A 22,928-nucleotide genomic window follows, 5' to 3' on the forward strand; every position below is an offset into this window, starting at 1 on the left:
CTGAAAGTGTTGCCAGAGATTAGAAATAAGAACAAGAGGTATATGGAATCCTAAGAAAATGGCCTGGTCTCTTAGAGTAAGCAAAGCTTTTCTGGCGTTTGAGTGTGGAAAGAATATTATTATAGGATGGAGTTTCTCAAGGTCTCAAGGTCAGATCTGAGGGCCACCTGCTTCAGAGTCAGCTGGGGTCCTTGTTTAAAATGCTGACTTACTGGCCCCACTTCCAGCGGAGGGGAGGCTGGGTATGGCAGACTGTTTGGTTCAAAAATATTTGTTGCCCCTCCCTGGGAGAGAATTATATCTCCTTATCTGTCTAATGTCAGATTTGAATGTAAATATTTCAATTATATATCTCTAAAAGATTAAAAAAAACCTACAATGCTTTGATCACACCTAAACAACTTTGATAAAAATTTCTCAATATCATCAAATAGTGTTCAGACTCAGCTGTCTCATGATTTTCTCCCTGACTTACTTGAATTAAAGATCCGTACAATTTCAAGGTCAATCCAATCAGATTGCAGGGTCGACATTCTCTTGAAAAGCTGAAGGAGCCACCCTACCTCTGCAGGCAGTTGGGTTGAGGAGTATCTATCTTTTACTTAACAGCACTTAAAGCAACTAACAAGAAAACCTAGGATACAAGATGGTGCACGTGGACATTTACATGAAAGAAACCTGAGGTGAGGATACAAAAAGGGGTCGGGAAGGAGGCTCTCAGTACATGCCACCGTGACCAACACACTTCCTATGGGCAGGCACACACTTTAAACTTCTCAGTAGCTGAGGCAGAAAGAAACCTGGTCAGATCTACCATCCACAATGTCCATAAGATTAAAGTAAATCCAGGAACAGGAAGAACAATTCTTGGTACTAAGATCAGGTAAGAATTTCTCACAGGGATCCTCTTATAAAAATGGTACTGTAAAGTGTTCTGAGAATACCATCATGATAATAAACACCTTGACAGATGTTCTGGGATGTGCCCAAACTCCGGGCTCCACAAGGGCAGATGTTTAAAGCTATAAATGAACTGAATGTATTCAGACATATTTCATGAGCATGGAGTATATACCTTAGGTTGAGTATGTTCACATAAGTATTGTTATTCTAGGTTCACTGGTACCAGACACCTAGAAATATACCCTAGTTTGCCTGGCAGAGGTCCAATTTATGCCTATGAATTCCACCCTTCGTTCTCTGCGGTGTCCCAGTTTCAACAATAAAGCATACAGTCATCCTATCCAGAAAGCACCTGGCAGACCTGAGGAGGCCCTCCCCCGGTTCATCCAATTCCACAGATGCACAGTGTCCCTCAGGCTGACATGACGGACTCCCCTAGTAGCTAGCTGAGTCTCTTTCCTAGTGGTTCTCTCTCCACCTCTGTACCCATATCCTTGGAGCTAAGTGAACACTTGCTTATGCTAATACCTGGGTGAACCTGATCATTTGCATATGAGTGAACAAACCGGACAGGTTTACATGCGTTACAAGTTGCAGAGGGCTGCACCTTAGACCCAGTGGAAAATCCCAGTGGAGTACAATTCAGGAAAGGCAATTCTGTAAAGAACTACCTCATTTCAGGCTGGGGCATAGTGCTTTCTAACCTGGCTTCACGGAGGAGACCCAAGGGCAGTCAGGATTTTTCTAAGGAAGCTGAAAGTTCTAGCACATGAATACATGGTATAATGGAGATCTATTATTTTTTCTTCATTCGACCTCTGATAATCTCACTCTCAGAAATCCTTCTGAGAAACCATTCTGTTTCCAGTTCTCCGTCCATGTGGTTCAGATGACGCTGACCACACCTGACTTAGGATGGAGTGTGTGACCTAGGTTTAAGCCAGTCAGTACACCAATATTCCCTGACCCTAGTGAGTGATTCAGGGATGGACATATAGCCAGTCAGGTACTTTTGCTAGGAATTTTTTGGAAAGAGCCTTGATGCCTAGAGGATGTGGTGGCTGAGCTGACATGGCCACTAGGTAGCATGTGACAGCTGGGTCTGTAGAATGCAGAATGTTATGGTCAGAAGCAAGCCCTGATTATGTCCTATGTGTCCCAATGCAGCTGTGTCTCAAATCAGAACTATTCTTGGACTTTTTATATTATATGAGCCATTTCTGCTTAAGAGACAACGGATTGGGTTTTCCACTACTTATTACATAAAAGCCTTAACTGGTATAAAGATAAAAGTCCTAAGTCCTATGCCTGCTAAACATGGCCAAGATGGTTGGGCTGGAAATATTTCAAAGCAGAAAGTACCAGTTAACCACCGCCATAAACAAAGACAAACTTCTATAATGTATCTATGGAAAATTTTGAGGAATATCTTGTGGAGTATCTATTACCATTTGGAAGTTGTGAAATATATGCCTATGTAACAAAATGATCAAACTTTCATGGAATTGTTGGCAGTGAACTAAATAACTTCCGGATGCTATTTCAAGAAATAGTGTTTTAATTTTTAGAGTAGTTATTTTAGGCCATTCTTTCTTAAAACAGTTAATTAGGAAAGATAAGATACTCTATTGAGACCATTCCTAGTCTGCGGCAATAAAACCACACCATCAACATCCAAGTAATTTCTTAGGTATTGTCTCTAATAGAAGTCTTTGAAAGGAAAACGACCCATCAGAGACAGCTGGACTTAGAACTTTCTGAGGCAGATGAACTAATTCTTATCTAGGAGAGCTAAGCTCTAAATGGTTTGGGAATCAGAAAGCTTAAATTCTAGTTTCAGTTCTGATACTAAATTAGCTCATTGATTCTGACCAAATCCTTTTAACTTCCATGGACCATAGTTTTTTCCTTCTGTGAAACAAAGAATTTAGACTAAATGTTGACTAAAGTCTCCTCCAGCTTGAAGATTATGATCTAGTGATTTGGGCACAGCCACTATACTGTCTCTTTGTAAATAAGAAGTCTTCTTCATGTAAGTGATAGAGTAATTTATAAAAAAAAAGAAATCATAAAAAGTGACAGTGATTTCATTTTCCCTTGTATTTATGTATAAACCCTGTTTTGTATACATGGGTCCTTAGTGAAAATCAGACAAAAATTATGACATTGATCCTTTCTTGTTTTAAGAAATAAAGCTAAGTATAAAGCATGGTGTTCACATATGTCATTACTCAATAGGCACTTTGTTATTGGACTGTAATATGAATATGACATGCTCCTTGTCCTCAAGATGTTCCCAGTGTAATAGTGGAGGCAGCTTAACTAGGTAGTTCAACTAAGTAAGTGTTACCACAAAAGTGGGGACACAGGTTCTGAGTCTGCAGAGGGAGAATGCTTAAGTTGGATAGGGAATTTAGAGGTGTCTTCTTAGAGCTGACTCTTAGAAGGATATTTGAAACGATGGATGGAGAATTCTACACAGAGATTATCATGTATGGAACCCTATTTTCGCTATTATGAAAATAATCGAAGGGGATATTTGGAAAATGAATGTATGTATGTAAATTCTTATTTTTTCTCCCGGTTGATTTGTTCTGTTTGAATTATTGAGAGCTAAAGTTGACTGAATGCCTATTACGTCTTACACTGTGTTCCTACTTTACATGTTATTTCATTTAATCCAAAATTTTAAACCTCGTTTTACAACTAAGATTAGATGACAGCTAGGAGCTAGGAAATGGCAAAGCTGGGATTCCAAATCATGTCTCCTTGTCTCCAAAGCCCTTCATCTTTTCAGGACTATGCCATTTCTCTCAAAGAACGCAGAATTTTCTTCCCAGCTCTAAAATGCATAGATTCTGAAGCCTCTCATTTCCTCCCAATTAGTTGCCTACCCACTAAACATTTCTACTTGAGCTTATTAGCTCTCATCAGCTTTCCTTTGGATTAGTAGAATCTTTCTCAAGCTAGCTGCTGGAAACATCTGTGGAGCTTCTTAAAATGCAGGTTCCCAGGTCATGCCCCTGGAGATTCTGACTTGGGATTGGATTAGGGTCTAGAATCTGTATTTTTAACAAGTATTTGAATCATGAGTAGTCAAACTGGAGAAAACATTGGGCTAGTACCCTAGTCTAACAGATCTACTCATTTCTAAGTCTCTTGTTTCAACCCATTCCCCATCCGCCTTTTCAGCATCTCTCAACGCACCTGAAGACTTCCATACCGTTTCCATTGTCTTATTTACTAATAATAAACACTGCTTTTTATCGAGCATTTATTCATTTACTATCACCCCCGTGCCCCTCCGCCGCCGCTTGGATAGAAGCTCCGTGAAGAGGTTGAAACTGCAGTACCTGGGCGCAGGAGGCGCCCAATAAATACCTACTGAACCAGCAAACCCACGAGGAAGTTACTTTCATTAACCTCCAATTTGAAAATCTAGAGGTGACTAAAAGAAACAGAACAGCTGTGACAGCTTGTAACACAGCAGTCAGTTTGGCATGCACGCCCCCTGTCCACCGCCTGCCTCTGACCGCGGCAAGCCCTCGTGCAAGCGGCCCCGTCCCAAAGCTCGCCCTTCCGGAGGTGTGCGGGCGCCATGCGGGCCACGCCACGCTCCTAGGAAGGCCAGCCGGCACCAGAACCGCCACCCTAAGAGGAGAAGAAACGCGCCCTTCTTTTCAATATGGCCGGGCGAGCCGGGCGGGTCACATGCGCCCGGGGGCGGGGCTGGAACGCAGGTCACGTGGCTCGGAGGGGGCGGTGGTCACGGGGGCGTGGCTGCAACACCGCGAAACCTCCTGCGCCCAGGCTCCTCGCGGGCCACGCCCCCCGCCCCTCCAGGGGCTCGTGCGCGACGGAGGGGGTGGAGCTTTCCTCGTGACCTTTCACCCAAGCATGGCTGCGCCCGTGGGACAGGTCAAGTTCTGGAGACCCGGTAAGGCCCTTGAAGGAACGCTGGACACATACGACGGCCTGACTTTGGTCTTAGCCCCGCGGCTGGCGTCCTGGGGCCTGCGGGCCTGCGCGTAGGCCTGACCTCTGTGGGCTGGCCACCGCCGTCTCGGTGCTGGTGGGTTCGGAGGCTCAGGCACCCACAGTGGTCCCGAGGGATTCGGGGGTCTGCTTCCCGCCTGGGCAGAAACTCTGTGTGACCTCGTTTCAGTCTCTCAGCCTCCCCTGGCCTCTTTTCCTAACTCTTGATGCCTGTCTTGCCCAACCCACGAGATGGGGAAACGCTAAAGCGCCCACGCGTGTCCTGTTACCGCCCTGGGGCTACGCTGGGGCCGGACAGGTGGTGCTCTTCCGGGTTCCGGAGTTCATGTTTTGAAATCGGACTGCCTGGTTTTGAATTCTCGGTTCTGCCATGTAGTAGCAGAGTTCCTTTGGGCAAGTCATTTAATCTTCTTAGCCTGCCTCCTGACCTGTGAAATGGGCAAAATGGTAACACCTGTCCTGGGGCTGAAACGACGGGCACGGTGCGTTGTTTGACCTACCGTCTAAGTGCTTATTAAAAGGGATAGTATCTTACTCTGTTTTAGGGTAATCCTTGTCCATCCCAAGTGTCTGCCAGAAAGTGAACACTCTCCTTCATGTTAGCTGCCATCCACTTTCCCGCTTGCAGGCCAGCACCAGTCTCAGCCACAAATTGCTTTGCGTGTTTTGTTTGGATTTACTCATTAGTCAGGATTTTATTGAATGTTTACATGCCTGGCCTTTCCTCCCCTTCCATCAGTTTCTCATGAAAAACAAAAGTTTCTTAACAGTTACCAACTTGTTTTTTTGCACCACTGGCACCTTTGCACGTCTGGATGTGCAAAGTATATTGCAGCAAAAATGAAATAAGACAGAAGGTAATGTAAGGGAAGCTTTTGAAGGGAATTTTAGGGTGGTTCCCTGAAATTCTGACTAAGAGGATAAGTGATGCTGAAGGCAAACCCAAGCGAGGGATGTGTTAATTCTTTTTCAAAATCTGTGATTTGTTATTTAACAACAATTTTATGATTCAGCATTTCAAGTCATCAGCCAATTATTCATCTTGAGTTTTATTTGTAGCCAAAACTAAGATCCCATTAAGTAATGAGATACCCTCTATTTTATTTCCTGAAACCTTTGATAACGGGTCAAAGTGTTAAGTACAATAAAGGCCTGAATGAATTGCTGAAAATCAGACCAGGATACTCTTGGGTAAAGAACATGGGCTTATTCTAACAGTGCTATTCCATTATTTAGTTCATTCATTGAAGCTGTACTTACTGAACACCTAACCTTGTGGTCAGGAGACAGATGTGGATGACCAGGGCCCTGCTCTGCTCTTAAGATTTATACTCTTTTCCCCAATTATAATAAGAGGTTGGGTATCTTTTTGAAGAGATTTTAAAATGAGGCAGAAAAAGGTGGTGGTAAAGAAGATGAGCTCCACAAGGGTCAGACTGTAGAGACGTTACTGACTGTATTTACTAACTTGGTAATTTAGGAAAATCAGTTATCCCATTGGTAAATTGGGCGTAACACCTACCCAAAGGATTGTTTTGAGGATTAAATGAGAATACATGTCAAGCTCTTAGCACTAGATACATATTAACTATTATAATTACATGGAAGTATAGAAGAGAGGGAAAGGTTGAATGTGTGGATAAGAAATACTTGATAAAGATAGTGATTTTTATTTTTTTTGTTGAAGTATAGTTGATTTACAGTGTGTTGGTTTCTGGTTCACAGCATAGTGATTCAGTTATACATATACATATTCTTTTTCAGATTCTTTTTCATTACAGGTTGTTGTAGGATATTGAATATTGTTCCTTGGGCTGTACAGTGGGACCTGTTGTTTATCTATTTTATATATAGTAGTTAGTATCTGCAAATCCCAAACTCCTAATTTGTCCCTCCCCTCCTTTCTCTTTTGGTAACTGTAAGTTTGTTTTCTAGGTCTTTGAGTCTGTTTCTGTTTTGTAAATAAGTTCATCTGTGTTATTTAGATTCTGCATATAAATGATATATGATATTTGTATTTCTCTGTCTGACTTAGTATGATAATCTCTAGGTCCATCCATGTTGCTGCAAACAGCATTATTTCATTCTTTTTTTAAGATAGTGATGTTTTTGAAGTGACTATTGAAGCACAAATCAGGCTTTGTTCTGCGGAGTGGTAGGAGAATGGCGCTCTCAGCAAAGGGAGTAGCTTGAACAGGCAGATTGGGACGGTGTCTCAGCAATGTCCAACGCACCCAAATAATTGAGGAGTATGTGGTGTTAAGTGGTAGGCTATATTTGGGGGCACGGCAGGAGATGAAGCTAGAAAGATAGGTAGATGCCTCATTGTAAGAAGTCTCAATGCAAGTTAAAGTATTTGAATTTTTTGGGGTGCTGCTGTCAAAAAATTCAAAATGATATCTGCACCCCAGTGTTCATAGCAGCACTATTTACAATAGCCAAGACATGGAAACAGCCTAAGTGTCCATCAACAGATGACTGGATAAAGAAGATGTGGTATATTTATACAACGGAATACTATTCAGCCATAAAAACCAACAACATAACGCCATTTGCAGCAACATGGAAGCTCCTGGAGAATGTCATTCTAAGTGAAATAAGCCAGAAAGAGAAAGAAAAATACCATATGAGATCGCTCATATGTGGAATCTAAAAAAAAAAAAAAAAAAACCATGAATCAAAACAGAAACAGACTCATAGACATATACAAACTTGTGGTTGCCAAGGGGGCGGAGGGTGGGAAGGGATAGACTGGAATTTCAAAATGTAGAATAGATAAACAAGATTCTACTGGATAGCACAGGAAAATATATACAAGAACTTACGGTAGCTCACAGAGAAAAAAATGTGACAATGAATATATATATGTTCATGTGTAACTGAAAAATTGTGCTCTACACTGGAATTTGACACAACATTGTAAAATGATTATGAATCAATAAAAAACATTAACCCCCCCCCAAACCAAACAAACAAGAAAATAAAGTATTTGAATTTCACTGTTTAAGCAGGGGATGACACGATCAGGTATTTTTGGAAGATAACTCTGGCAGTGGTGTGCAGAAAGTTTGGGGGAAGAAAGTAGAGTCAGGGACACCTTTAAGAGAAGGGATATTGAAAGCCTCAATTCTGACATGTGAGCAGAGGGGAGAGACATTTTAGAGGCAAATGTGTGGGAAGGTAGAGTCAGTAATAACTGAGGTTTCTGGGTTTGGTGACTATCTGACCCAGAGTGGTTCTCAAATTTTGCTGTGTAGTTGAATCACTTGGGAAGCTTTTAAAACTCCTGCTGTTTAGTCATACCCCATGGCAATAAATCAGAAACATGGAGGGCTAGGAACCAGGCATCAGTATTTTTTTAAAGATCCCCTGGTGATTTGAGCATGCATCAAAGTTTGGGAACCACTGGTCTAGGTAAACTGTGTTATCGCTAACTGAGATGGGAATGGATTTAGTGCACACTTCCTGAGCCCTGACTTTGTTAGTCACTTTTCCTTACATCATCTTACTAAGCAGTCACTATATCTGTGTGATGGAGGTAGTGATCTCATTTTACAGATGAGGAAACTTGAAGTTTCCTTTAGGTTTGAAAATAGGATGCGGGAAATACGTGGTGAAGGTCAGGAAGCTGATTGAGGGTGGATATAAGACTAGATGAACATACCCTATAGGCTGGGATTTACAAGCTCAGATAGCTGTAGGGGCCTTTCAGGCAATCTGAATAAGTGAAGCTGCTGGGTGGAAGTAATATGGAGTGGTGGGAACTGTGTGTGCACAAACTAGAGTGTGCAAGACTGAGAGATGTATACAGTGGAGGTTACACCCGAGCATCCATATGCTATCTAAAGCAGGAAGCTGTAACTTGGTTCCACCTAATGGTTGTCATATGGGCTCAGATTTTTTTTTTCTCTAAGCCTAATGTCCAGAATGGGAAATTTTTATGTTTTAAATGAACTATTTCAAAAATTCTAACGATGGTATGTTTGGGGACCTCAAGTAACTAGTTTGTGATCTCTTTGTATGAGCTGCCTGAGATTTTTGTAGAAAAAAGTTTGATTTAATTTGCCAGTTCAAGTAGATCAGAAAGGCCTGGCCATTTTCTTTCATTCATTCAACAAATATTTAATGATAAATAAATATTTGACTATGCACCTGGCAGACACTTTATAGCAACAGCTTAGAAGAGTTTTTGACCTGATATACAGGAAGAAATGTATTGTGATCCAGCATGGGTATACAGAATATACTGTGTTGTAATCCAGCATGTGTGCACACCTGCGTTTGCATGCACACAGACACAACTGAAAAGTGTACAAAAACAGTGTTGCTTTTTGGGATGCACTCTGATACTTTCTATTCTAGTTCTAGGTCATTATTAAAAAGTGCTGGTCATGACCCACTACATGAATGTCACAGCCCATTAATGGGTTACCTCCCTCAAACCGAAAAACTGGGTTAGAGGGAATGCTGGAATGGGGTGGGGTTGGGGGTGCTGTTATCAGCCTTGCTTTATAGATGGAGAAATGAAGGTCTTTGTGGTTTGCAGGATTTACAAATTTGTTACTCGCTTAAGCATTGAGAATGTTCCCAAGGGAAAAACAAACCACTGGCAGCCAGGTTGGGCCGTGGGATGTACGTGTAGCGAGGAAGCAGCCCTGGTGTGGCTGAATGGAGTCTTTTGTAAGGAGGAGACATGCTCCTCATTGATCGGCAGCAGCTGTTCCTGTAAAAGATCTCATAACTCAATTATACTGAGGTGGACTTGGCAGTGGGTTAGGGACAAGGAGGGTGGGGTAGTCAGGAAGACACCTGCGTGGATTAAACCTTGGTGTGGGAGGAAGTAAGAGACCTTGCAGGAGCAATGTAAAAATACTCTAGACGTGCTGTAAAGGTTTAAAACCTTTTGAAAAGGAGGGACAAAAACGGAGCTGATGAGGATAGGGTATTCTTTGCTGAAGTTTTCTCGAGTGAAGATTACAAGGAGTTAATAAGATGTAGCGGTGGTAAGGGGAGAAAGGAAAGGAAACCTGCCTCTTTGAGCCCAGGCTTTGTTCCAGGTCCTGTTCTATCTTTTATCTCATTGAAAGGAAGGTCAGCATTTTGGCAAAAACATTACAGCAGTGCCCCACTTACCTGATTTTTGGCAATCTTGGACCTCTGGAACACAACTATGTTCCTAGAAACAAATGGCAAAGGGATCAGAGGTCTATGGGAGTGATTCTGCATGTCGCTCTAGGGGGCCTATGGACCTCCAGCATTTTGTGTTCTGATAAATTACGTTCTGATGTATTTTTCAGGAGGTGGAGTTCATAGCTTTTATTAGATTGTTGAAGGGATCTGGGACCCTCCAAAATGTAAACATAAATCATTGGGCTAAATACTCTTATCACAAAGCTGCTATACTGTGACAGATTTCAGCGTCACAGATTCTGGGTACAGAAAACTTGGGAAATGATAGTTTGGGGGATTATCCCTGCAGCACCCCTAACAGAAGGCTCTGAACTTGTAGAGAGGGTTTTTATTGATTCACAAAGGCAGCATACGTCAGTGCTGAACAGCTCTAACTTGTAGAGATATCTTCCCTATGTTGAGTTGAATTTTGAACACTGTATCATTTACTTATTACTCTGCCTTCTGTCCTGGGCTCCACAAACAATTTGGCGTGAAAGGTTGTGGAGGCTGATCATAAAAATTGAGCCTAAGACATTTTTCTTTTCATGCTAAAAATCCATGGTACTTTTAACAGCTTTTCATGGTGGGATATGGCTTCCCCTTTCTTCACCAACTGGAGCCCCGGTTTGTTGTTGTTCTTACCAAGAAGCCATCATGGGTACCTGGTGTTTAATCTGCTTAGCTCAGTGGTTTCTTGGACCGGCACTTCCCACCCAACCACTCCAATTTTGTGATTCCAGTAGGGGCTGCCACTTATGGTACTACCCCCCAGGGCTGTGGTTGATTGGATCAGGCTGGGCTTTGGACCTAAGCTGGGAGAGAAAGAGCCTTCTCCACTCCCCAGGCAGACCACAGACACCTGTGACCCCTGGTCCCTCTCCCAGGTCTGTAATTTTCTCCATTACCACTTCGTGCACTAAGTTATGTTCTTCTGGGAGGAAGAGTAAAAGAAGCAAGTCTGCTCTCCGAGGGTGGGGCCTGCCTCTGTAGTGCTCACTGCTCTCTCATGCTTCCATCCTTGCGGGGGGTGGGGGTGGGGTGGGGGTGGTGGTGAATGAATGATTGGTGGAGGAACTGTGAGCCTGAGCTCTGGCACTGGCCGCAGCCTTGATCCAGGCTCTGGTAGAGAAGCCATCCCAAGGGACTGCAAGGAGCCTGTCGAGAGGTGCAGACAGAGAACAGCCAGGCAGCCTGAGAGTCCCTGTGCCTGTGGTCCCTGAGCCGTGCTGCCATTCTGCGGTAGCAGGATTCATCGTTTGCCTCAGCTAATTCCCACTGGGTCTTTGTCACTTTTATACAGAGTTTGGTTATAATCCTGACATGAAATCCAAACTCAAAGCATTGTCCTCTGTCATGTACGGTTGTGTGTGGCCAGTTTGGAGCCCAAGGGGACCCACATCGCCTTTGTTCTTGGCGCTGCAGTGAGGCTTATCTGTGTTCTCATGGATACTTTTCTAGATGCCTTCCTGAGCCTACAGTTTAATACCTCTTAGTTGGAGATAAAATGCATTGCTGCTGTTGTATATCTTTGTCTTTGTAACTTTTGCACACTTTTCTGCTCACTGTATCAGAGAATCTGAAAAAAAACCCCATTTCTGTTACAGGTACAGAGGGACCAGGCGTCAGCATCTCTGAAGAGAGACAGAGTCTAGCTGAAAACTCTGCGACCACTGTTGTTTACAATCCTTACGCTGCCCTCTCTATAGAGCAGCAGAGGCAGAAGCTGCCAGTGTTCAAGGTACACTGAATAAGCATGTCCAGCCGTCGGCCCAGAGCAGCCTGCAGTAGCTTTATCCTTGACACTGGAGCAAACAATGTCCTCTTACTCTTAATACTTTAGAACACAGTGAGCTCAGGAATACCCTTATCTGAAGGAATCAACTCTACAAAATATGTGTATTAGTTAACCTCAAAAATCTGTAAAGTCCATAAGATTTTTTTTTTTCCGGTTAATCTTACAGATTGGAAAAACTGGAATGGCATCCTTTTCCCCTCTCTGCTTTCAATTATGGACAAGTTCAAACATACAGAAAAAGTAGAGAAAACGGCACTGTGCACTTTTATGTATCCGTCTTCAACAAATTACCAGCATATGGCCAATTTTTGCTTTCTTTTTAAAGGCATACTTCTTTTCACAAGTTTAATTAGAAATCTGAGGTTGTTTCTGTTGAAGAGGTTAACTCCCACTGGGATAATGTCGGGATTTTGGTGTGGTTATTACATAACTTGTGCACATCCCGACACTTGATTTTATTAGTCTCCTGAAATGGATGCATACTCATCTCACAAGGGACCCAAGTGTAAACTGGAATTCAGAATCTGTTCATTTGCAGTGAGCCATAGTTCTCAGGGACAGGTGGACACAGTCCATGGTACACTCTCTCCCTGTTACAAGTCCACATGGGAAGCCAGACTGTAATCAGGAAGTAGGCCCAGAGCCAAAGGTGACTTAGGTCTAGTTGAAAGATATTTATTTCTTATAGCCCCTGATGAAGGGTGATGAACTCTCCCTGCCTCATATGATGCCTCTAGAATGACCTGAGTAGGTGTGGCCACCAGCACCCACATCTCTCTCTCTCTTTCCCCTGGACAGTGTTGGGCGAAAGCTGTCAGGTTCTTATACGTGGGGAGTTTCTTTGTCTAGACTATGCTAATAACTCCTCTTCTATTACTATGTTCTTTCTCCAAATAAATATGAAACAGCCACCTTCTTCATTTAGCCCAGTCACCTTGACTAGAGATGTACGTGGCCCCCAAGGTTTCCATCACTCATGTACCGACAGTCTCTGGGTTTCTTCTGCAGGTGATTAACCTCATCCGTTATGTGTAAATGTAAACCAGTTTGAGCCTCAGGAGATAAGATTATAGGTTCAGCATTGAAGGACACAGTTTGAGCTGTGATGAAGTATCTGGAATCTGGAGCTAGACTTCAAAGTTCAACCCCAGGCTTCGTCATTTATGTGCTGTGTGACCTTACTTCACTGTCTGAGCTTCTGTTTCCTTATCTATAATATGGGACTAATGATCCTGCCTCATAGGGTGGTTATGAGGACCAGATGAGATAGTCCACAGAGAGCATTTAGCAAGACATGTAGTAAATGTTCAGGTACAAGGATAATTATTGTTTATTGAGTATTTAGTTTTCGTGACTGTTCTTCATCCTCCAACTGTACTTAAAAAATATAATATAAACAGATGAAAAAGAAAAGGCAGCAAGAAGTTAACATATTGATGAAAATAAAATGTTAAGAAGAGGTATATAAGTTATTGATAAAAATCAAAGCAGAGTTTAAACGTAGTTATGATCTCAAGATGTTAAAGATAAAAAAGGATAAAAAGTTACCTATTCACCACCCTCTTCCCCACTGAAACTAAATAGCTTTCAAATAGAAGCTGAAGCAGGTGGTTATGGCTCAGTGGGAGAGTGCATGCTTAGCGTGCATGAGGTCCTGGATTCAATCCCCAGTACCTCCATTTAAAAAAAGGAGTTGAAACCAAAGCAGCAGTAAATGTAAGGCTCACCTGCTTTTCCTCAGTGCATTTCAAGGTGGGCTTCCCTTAGGCTCCCTCCCACAGGCTGGTGTTCTTTTTGGGCCCTGGCCACTGCTGTACAAAGCTGTCCTCTTACTCCCTTAAACTCAGCCTCTTTGAGGCTCAGTCTGGTCCTCTGCACCAGCCCTCCTTGATTTCCCTGCCTGCGCCTGTCCAGGGTACCGTCATTCTCCCGGGCTTCAAACTGCACATCTTTTTGTCATCTCTCGAATGTCACACGTTGGAGTCTCCATTTGCAGTGCTTCACATTTTGCAGATGAAGGATGAATTAATGCCTTCAGTTTCTTCATGTTTAAATCAATCAGAGCTGCCCTGTTTTCTCAGAACACAGCATATACTGCCTTCAGGTAAAGTCCAGACTCTAGCTCTACATTTAAGTCTTTTGCAGTGAAGCCCTGACTACACCTCTTGTTATTCATTTCCAAACCAAACCTATGAGCCTTCTGTGGGCTTTTTATAGGACCCTTGAATAAAGCCCGTATGGTTTGCTTATTTTCGTCTTCTTTCCTTGACTTACGTTATTTCCCTTTCCTGGGATGCCATGTGTGTCTCTTTCTATCCATATTCAAATTGTCTTTCAAGTTTTCCTTGACCACCCACTCACCTGTCCATCCATCCATCCAGTGGATGGATCTATCATTTTACGGAATATCTGCAGAGAACCCAAACGTTTCCCCTTACCCTACCCAAAACAAAGCACAGGGTCCAAGCAGTCAATAGGAAAGCATCTAGTCATTAGATCACCTGCAGCAGAATGTCCTTTGGGTGCCTGTTGAAGTGCAGATTCCTGGCCCCACCCTAGCCCTGCTGAATCAGAAACCCTGAGGGTAGGGCTAGAAATCTTCATTTTTAACAGATATCCCAAGAGATTTTCTTACACTAAAAGTTGAGAACTACATATTTCGCTTCCAAATAATGCCAAATTCAAAACCTCAAACAGCCAATATGTTCTTTTGTCAGTAAGTCAGCACCCTGGCTCTCCCGGTCTTCACCAGACCCATTGTTGGTGTGGGATCAGATGAGCTGAGCAGTGATCAGAGTTGGGGAATTTGGTGGGGTTTTGCTTCATTCCAAACCAGGAATTTGTGGAATACCGTCATGACTTTCTTGATCATCAGGGCTGTCTGTAGTCAAATGTGGGACCAGAAATACATTCTGAAGCTAAGTACACAGGACGTTGGAATTATCTGTGACTTTTCAGTGGCCAGACCAGCGATTCTGCTCATATTGAATGGGTAAAGGAAGGCCCAATTGAAATAGAGATGTAACCTATGGGTGCTTTATCGTGAACTTGGCTTTAGAGGTAGAGGTGAAAGCATATTCTTTTTGTTTGTTTTCACAAGTTAGTAAATGAAAAAAAATTTAAATTAGGTAATACATGCATATTGTACAAAATTCAGAGGATCTCCTTCACACCGTGGCTTCCCAGCCACTTTCTTCCACTCCCTGGAGACAGTACAGTTCCCAGTTTCTTGTTTTGTTTTTCCCAAATGAGCTTATACATAAAGAAGCATGTATGTATTTACCCTTTCTTTAAAAACACAAACAGTAGTGTATCATTCACGCTATCCAGTGCCTTGCTTTCTTACCATAGCAGACCTCATTGACCATTCCATGTCAATACAGGTGGCCATTTATTCTTTTAACAGCTGTGCAGTATTCCATCATTGGAGTGTTTCATAACTGTTGAACCACTCCCCTGTTGATGAACATTTAGGCTGTTTGAATTTTTGTTCTTATGAACGATACTGCAGTGAGTATGCCTGTATGTACGTCTTTATTCCCGTGTGTTAGGATGTCTGTAGTAGTTTCTTATCAGTGGAAAGCTCGAATCAAAGGGTATGTGCTTTATATATTTGGGTAAGTTACAACCCTGAGCTGCAGCTGTATCACCTTATACTGACACCAGCAGTACCTGAGACATATTTTGATATATATCGGAGATAGATTTTGATGGTTCTTTTTAAAATTTACTTTCCTTTGGCTGACAGCTCATTTCATGATGTTTGAATATCTTTGTTTAGGTCTTTTGAGAAAATGTGTGGCTATTTACAATGTATGGTTATATTTTTTTCAGCTTAGGAATCATATATTATACTTGATAGAAAACTATCAAACAGTGGTGATTGTTGGAGAAACAGGATGTGGGAAAAGCACTCAGATTCCACAAGTGAGTATATATTTAAACGTGTCTTTGTACTTAGATTTGATTGGACAGATTTTGTAACTTGAAAACTCTTCTTGGTTATTTTTTGCATTTTTAAGATCTCTCAGAGAGGAAATATTCCACCCAACTGGATGTTTTTGATTAAACTTTTGGGCTGTATAATTTCTTTCATTAGTAGTGAAGTACAGTCATCTTCAGTTTATTATAATTCTAGAATAATAACAGACTGGCCATACTTTTAAAGGAATAATGGGGGCTCATTTGAAGAGGTGTAACGCATAGTTTTTGTCCTCAAATAATTGTGGTTGAAGAGGAGGAGTAAGGTGAATACTACTTGAGTTGTAAATAAAAATTGACTTATAGAATTATACAGTGCAATGGAAGAACCCTCTCTTACAAGGCAAAATCATAACTGGTGTGGATAGAAGTGGAAAGAGGGATCAGGAAAGGCCTTGTGAAAGAAATGACATTGAACAATCAGTGGGAGCTGGCTGGGAAGATGTTCTCATCTAGTGAATATTGTGGTCAGAGATGTTGGGGTGGAGAAGTGTTTGGGCTCAACAGAGTGGACAGATAGGATCAAGAGTGGAAAGACAGGGTGAAGTCACAGGGTCTTGAGAGCCTCGACTTGGAGGATAAAGAATAATACTTAAGTGGTCAGGGATAAGTGTCCTTGTGGATTTTTCTTTCCTTTGTTAGTATAGATTCTTACTGAAGTATCAGAAAATACATACCAGAAAGTACTTACATCGTAATTGTTCAGCTTGATAAACCTTCACAAGTGAATACACCTGTGTTACCAGCACCCAGATCAAGAAACAGAACAGAACATCACCAGAACCCTGGAAGACCCCTGTTTCCCCTTCTGGTCTCCAGCCCTTTCTTCCTGCCCCTACAAAATACAAGGGTAACTCTTCTTTTGGCTTCTAACACTGTAGATTAGTTCTGTCTGTTTTTGAACTCATAAAGAAAAAAATAAAGCTGCTTTTGCCCAACACAATAGTGAGTTTAGGATGGGGCCCAGACAGAGGCATTTCATAAAATTTCCTCAGGTGATCTGATGTGCAGCGAGGGTAAGGTAGACACAAGGGAATGACTTGGTGGAGAAAGGACAGCAGAGGAGATGGTGACCTGGAGGGAGAACATATGTGCAGGTGGTATCAAGACCCTGGCAATTTACTTCTTGCAGAGAGACACAGGAGAAAGGTCTTGTTGCATTACTGAGTAATAATAATAATAACAACAATAACAAACCAAGTAACTAAGTAATAATTATAATAAGTGCACATAAAGTGATCACTTGACACATATCAATCAGCGATTTTGTGAGGCAGACTCTAGTTCTCTTCATTTTACAGATGAGGACACTGTAGAGAGAAGTGAGGTGGGGTTATATAGAGCAGAGGTCAAAGGCCATGTGAGATGAGATGATTTTAGTTTGTTTTGGAATTAGTCTGTATGGTTATTTAGTCAGCTTAGGATAAACTATGTTATGATAACAAAGAACCTGAAAATCTCCGTGGCTTAAAAACACAAAGGTTTCTTTCTTCCTCATACTCTGTGGTCTTCTTGGGTTGATGACCGAAGGTAAGGTCTGCTCCACGTGATCACTGGGACCTAGGCTGACGCCGCAGCTCCTGCCTGGGGCTTGTGGGTCTTGTAGTAGATGACGGAGTCATGAGCTGTCTCTTAAAACTTCTGGCTGGAAGTGACACTTCTCACATTTGTTGGTCAAATCAAATTACATGGCCGGGCCTGATAGCAACAAGGTGGCAGAGCATATTGCCCTCCCACAGGGATGCATAGCAGATATTTGGATCAATAATGCGATACAGCACAACAGTCTGATCATTTCCCCCAGCGAGGCATAGCTGCCAGGGAGCAGAGAAGACCTGCTGAGGGGCTGAGTTCCAGGGAAAGGATTTTCTGAAGAGGAGAGGGCGGGTGGGGCCTGAGGGTCCGACCTGGGCAATGTGGCAGCAAACACGGGCAGTATTTTTGGCTTTAATTTTAAGCTTTCTTTTAATATTTTTAATTTTGCAGGGGAAATTTAGCAGATTCATATGGTTTAAAATTCAAAAGACACAAAAGGAGATAAAAAGAGAAAGATTTCCCTTCTGCCCTGTCTTCTGATACCTAATTCTTTTATGCAAATACAATTGCTTTTATTAATTTCTCAGAGATTTTAATTGGTTTTACAGAGAAATGCGTACACACACACACACACACACACACACACACACACCTATTCCTTTCCCTTTAAAATACAAGTGGTATCTGTAAATCTCTGTACATGCTTTATGTACCTTGTTTGGGTTTTTTTTTTCCCCACTTCATGCATCATTCTTTTTTTAGTTGCACAGATTCTACATGATTGATTTTACCAGTTCCCAGTTGATAGACATTTAGGTTGTTTCCAGTTTTGTGTTATCACAATGATGCAGTGAGTTAGTTTGCAAGTATCTCACTTTGCACACATATGGGTATACTTATAGAATAAATATAGTTATGGAGTTGCTGGGTCAAAGGGCGTATGTATTTGAGTTTAATTATTTTTAAGGAACTATGATTTTTTTGATAAGCATTGTGTTTCTGAATAGGAAATACGTTCACGGTACAAAATGCAAAAAGCACAGGGAATAAGTGGTAAAAAGTGTATCTCCTAAGCTTTACTGGTGAAAATGACTGGATTATTGTGATGGATTATATTATTGGTTCAAGTATCTGCTCCCTCTCCTGTAGAAGGATTATTCATCTTTCCCCCTACTGTTCAGTTCCACTTCTCTGAGATCAGTCACAGTTTCCAACTTCTTGTGGAGCTGAACGTGAGTTACAGCCTAGGGAAACTGGAAAGGCTGAGGAACTGAAGGTCATGGCAAGAAAATGAAGCAGGTTTTTGTTAACAAAGTGTTTTGCTAGATTTATATAATATCTTTCCTTGGAAAAGTACAGCGTGCCGTCGCATCCGACAGCAGCCTTGGAATTTCACAACTATACGTGGAACCTAGATGATATTTTTCCCTAGCGCTCTGTCAGAACAATGGACCACGAAAACAGGTTCTGTACTACGGTTTTTATTAGTACTGTGTTTGGTGAAGTTCTTCCTAATCCCAGTCTTTGACGAGAAGACCAGATGTGGTGACCCTTGAAAAGAATGGGGAGAATTGAGATGGAATTCAGCAATTTCCCTTTGTGACATCCTCTGCCTCTTGATGTCAGCACCATACCTGCTCTTGCAGCAGCTTTAAATTTCCACCTGTCGGCAATCATGAGCAGGCAGAAGTCCGAATCTCCAGTGTATTGAGAGTCTGCCTTCGTGGACAAGTCTCTTATTGTGGAAATTACTTTTCTTTCCCATAACACTACAACTAGGAGATTTACTACTAGTGTGTGTGATTTCTAATTTGGTTGGTAGAACTGTGTCCCAGTTATGTGGCTTTGGTTTGCTGAGCTTGAATCCCAGCTCTTAGATTTTTATCTGTGTCCTTGGACAAGTCAGATGACCTCTTTGTTTCCTCATCTCTAAATTGTTGACGATGCTGTTCTGCATTAGATTTGTTGTGAGAATTAAACAGGGTTGTGCATGCAAAACAGTTTCTGGCACTTAGTGATGTACTTGGTGAGTTTTAGCTATTATTCCTGTAGTTCTGTTTCTGCATTTGTGTTGATTGGGGTGGTTGGTAGTATTTTGTGTATGTATTCAAGGTGAGAAAGAGAAACTTGACACTTTTTTGCAACAAGAAAACCTACATTATCTAAAACATTTTGTTCCTTACAGTCATTTTTAAGATAATTATTTCTAGCTAATTTAAGACTAACAGGAAAGTTGCAGAAATAGTACAAAATTCCCTTATACCCCTTACACCACTTCTCCTATTGCAATAATGAAGAGCAGGACATGAACGCTGGTGCAATACTAGGAACTGGACTCTGGCCCTTACATGAAGCTCATCAGTTCTCCCACCAATGTTCTCTCTCAGGTCCAAGATCCAGGGTCCTGCATTGCATTTAATTGTTGCTTCTCCCTAGTCTCCCCTGGTCTGTGAGAGTTCCTCAGTCTTTCCTTCGTCTTTTATGACCTTGACATTTTTGAAGAGTCCTGGGCATTTACTTTATACAGAGTACCTCAGATTGGGTTTGTATGATGTTTTCTCATTATTAGAATGAGCTTATGCATCTTTGGTAAGAATCCCACAGAAATGATGCATCCTTCTTGGTGTGTCATATCAAGGGGGTTGAGGTGTTGAAGTCTTGTCACTGATGAGGTTGAATTGATCACTTTGTTAAGGTGCCAGGTTTCACCTATGAAGGTAACTGTCTTTGCCTTTGTGGGTGACAAATCTCTTGGAGGAGATATTTTTAGACTGCAAATATTCTGTTCTTTTTCAAACTGTCGCCAACTAATTTTAGCCTCCCTCAGTGGATCTTGTCTGCAGCAGCTACTCAGGTGTTTGCCGAATGATGATTTTCTCTATTCCTTTTTCATTCTACAGTTATTAAATGGAATCTTCTGTGAGGAAGAACTGTCCTTTCTCCCTCATTTACTTATTCATTCAATTACTTCTGTTTATCAGAATGGATTCATGGATATTTACTTTGTTGTATCAGTTAAAATTCGATACTGTCATTTACTTTGTTGCTCAAAATGGTCCAGCTTTGGTCGTTAGGAGCTCCTTCCTGCGTTCTTTCTAAAAGCCTCCATCCTTTTTTTTGAATACTTCCTTACTTTCTAGTAACACATAATGTCTCAGGCTTGTCTTATATTTTTCCTGCACTGGCCTTGGGATCAACCACTTCTCCAAGGAGCCGTGGTTCCTTTTATTGGAGAAGGGTATTTAAAAGTGAAGATTTGGGCGTTAGTGTGTGCATTGCTATTAAGGTGTCATTGCTATGAGTCTCGGTGGGCAGACATAGGAAATATAGATATATATATGTATTGTATATGAATACTAACCTGCACATATAAAAACACTTATATGTCTGTATCAATCTGTAAATATATTAAAAAACATGAATTTATGCTGATGATTGGTTGATTCCAGTCCAACACCATAGGGCTTAATTTAGTCTCTCCTTGTTTGTAACTCTTCAGCAATGAGAAACTCCATCCTTATTATATACAATGTATTTATTTACTGTTAAATTCTAGCTACTCAACTAAAAGAGCTTCAGATTTGCTAACCCATGCCCCTAACATTTACTAACTGGAGTATAGGATTTAGGTAGGTAGAGTTCTTTTTGTTTTGGGCCTTACAGCATCCAGTCAAAATACTGTTTTCCAGTTACTTACGTTCGTTCTTTTCTCCATCCCCTTCAGTGTGATCATGTTATTCATTTGTAATACAGAAAGGGTCATTGTTAGTGTTTGCATCTCCTTTTGGTTTCCCTCCACATCCTGGTTGGTTTTGTTTATTTGTTTGGGTACTTGAAGAGTGTGTGAAACGTGGCTGTGTTTCTGTGAGTCTGAGGTCAGGGAATTGCACCTCCCTCTGCATCCCTGCTGCCCTGGTTCTATTTCTCGCCTTTTCCACCCCTTTCCTCCCCATCCTTCATGGGCAACCATTCTCTTTAGTTTCCAGTTTGCTCTTCCTTTATTTCTTTTGGACAAATGATCAGATACATACAATAGCATTTTAAATCTTTTTCTATTATAGAAGTAATAATATATTTGTTGTAAAAGAATTTAGACATTACAAAAATACGTAACTCTGATAACCACTGTTATCCATTTTGGATTTAAAAAATGCATATAATCAAATAAATACATAAGAAATACATATGGCAAATAAATACGTAAATAAATCAGATAAATACATATAGTCAAATTTTACATTTAGTAATATAATCTAATGGCATATATACAGGTGTATAAAATCTGATTATTTAATCTGACTAAAATGTTTTATATGGTTGATATTTATATGGAACTGTCTCTGTGTGTACTTTAAAATTCTTTGTTCTACAGATTTAGCACTGTTCTGAGTGACCCAAGGGTGGTTTTTCCTTCCTTGGGGCAGCTGTAGTATGGGGAAGTTTAAGACCGGGGAGTCAGAATGTTGAATTTGTGCCTTGGTTCATCTAATTATCACCTCTGCTGTGAACTTAAGCAAATTACGTAACATTTCCAAATCTCACATCCCTCATCTGCAAAATAATTTTTAAAATGTCTGCTGGGACAAGAGCCACCTGCTATTTCCTTTCTCAGTGATTGTAACACAATCCAGGGTCATCTTGGGGGAGACTGATTCTGGAGAAGTGGTATCAGCTATGTACTCAGACGTGCTTTTATTTGTAGTACCTTGCAGAAGCTGGCTGGACAGCCGAAGGAAGAGTGGTGGGAGTGACCCAGCCTCGAAGAGTGGCTGCTGTGACCGTGAGTTTCTCTTTTGTTGTAAAGGCTCCGTCTGCGTCTTCTATTTCAGTGACTTATTTTTTTCTTGTTTTCTAAAAGCTCCAAATGAATATGACGTTGCTTCTTAAGAATTTAATTCTTCAGTTTAAAAAAGAACTATGATCTGATTATTTGTAAAATTGATACCTGTACATAGTAAATTTTTATGTAGTAATAAAGTACAGAAGAAGTCAAAACAAAAAAAGTAATTTAAAAAACCCCCATATCTCACCATCTAGCAGAAGCAATGTGAACATTTGTGAACATTACGTCAAGCTTCTCTTTTATGTTCACATAAAGATGAATGGCTGGATGGATAGAAATAATTTTCTAAAAGTGTGTTCGTAGCCATATATTTGCTTTTTGTTGAATTTAACAAAAGAGGAAACTTCAGTGAAATAGGAGTAGTTACTGAACTTTGGATAAACATTTGTTCATCACAGGAGAATTTATTAAAGTTTGAAAGTTAAGAAAAATACTAAAAAAGCTTTAAGCTGTTTTTTGTCTTTGAAGCTTTGTAATAAGTAGTTGCCTATTACAAAAGAAGAGTCGCACACTTAAGCTTTCCCCCTTTCTTCCCTCCATTTGTGATAAATGCAGTACTGGAATTTTAATGTTAAGATTTATAAAGATAGGTTCTTTTCTGTAACTGTAACTTGCACACGTGTTTATTTCTAATTTAACAATCACTAATTATTTTCCATGGTTTTGCCAACCTTGAATTGCTCATTTCACTTTATTTCTTGA

The 22,928-nt window shown here is 41.1% G+C and overlaps 1 protein-coding gene across 4 annotated transcripts in view; it reads left to right on the forward strand.

Annotated features, from left to right (window-relative positions):
- Positions 1-4,685: 4,685 nt before the first annotated feature.
- Positions 4,686-22,928, forward strand: part of DHX35 (DEAH-box helicase 35) — a 63,085-nt gene continuing 44,842 nt past the window's right edge. For 2 of the 4 annotated variants that reach the window (XM_074347271.1, XM_074347272.1), the window contains exons 1-4: positions 4,686-4,840; positions 11,676-11,809; positions 15,701-15,793; positions 22,086-22,163. In XM_074347271.1, the coding sequence (XP_074203372.1) occupies positions 4,801-4,840; positions 11,676-11,809; positions 15,701-15,793; positions 22,086-22,163 (345 nt within the window). In that variant the 5' untranslated portion in view covers positions 4,686-4,800. The remainder of the gene's footprint in view (positions 4,841-11,675; positions 11,810-15,700; positions 15,794-22,085; positions 22,164-22,928) is intronic. The other 2 variants (XM_074347273.1, XM_074347274.1) reach the window with 2 other exon arrangements.

The sequence above is a fragment of the Camelus bactrianus genome, chromosome 19 (assembly GCF_048773025.1).
Source record: "Camelus bactrianus isolate YW-2024 breed Bactrian camel chromosome 19, ASM4877302v1, whole genome shotgun sequence".
Taxonomy (NCBI): Eukaryota; Metazoa; Chordata; class Mammalia; order Artiodactyla; family Camelidae; genus Camelus; species Camelus bactrianus.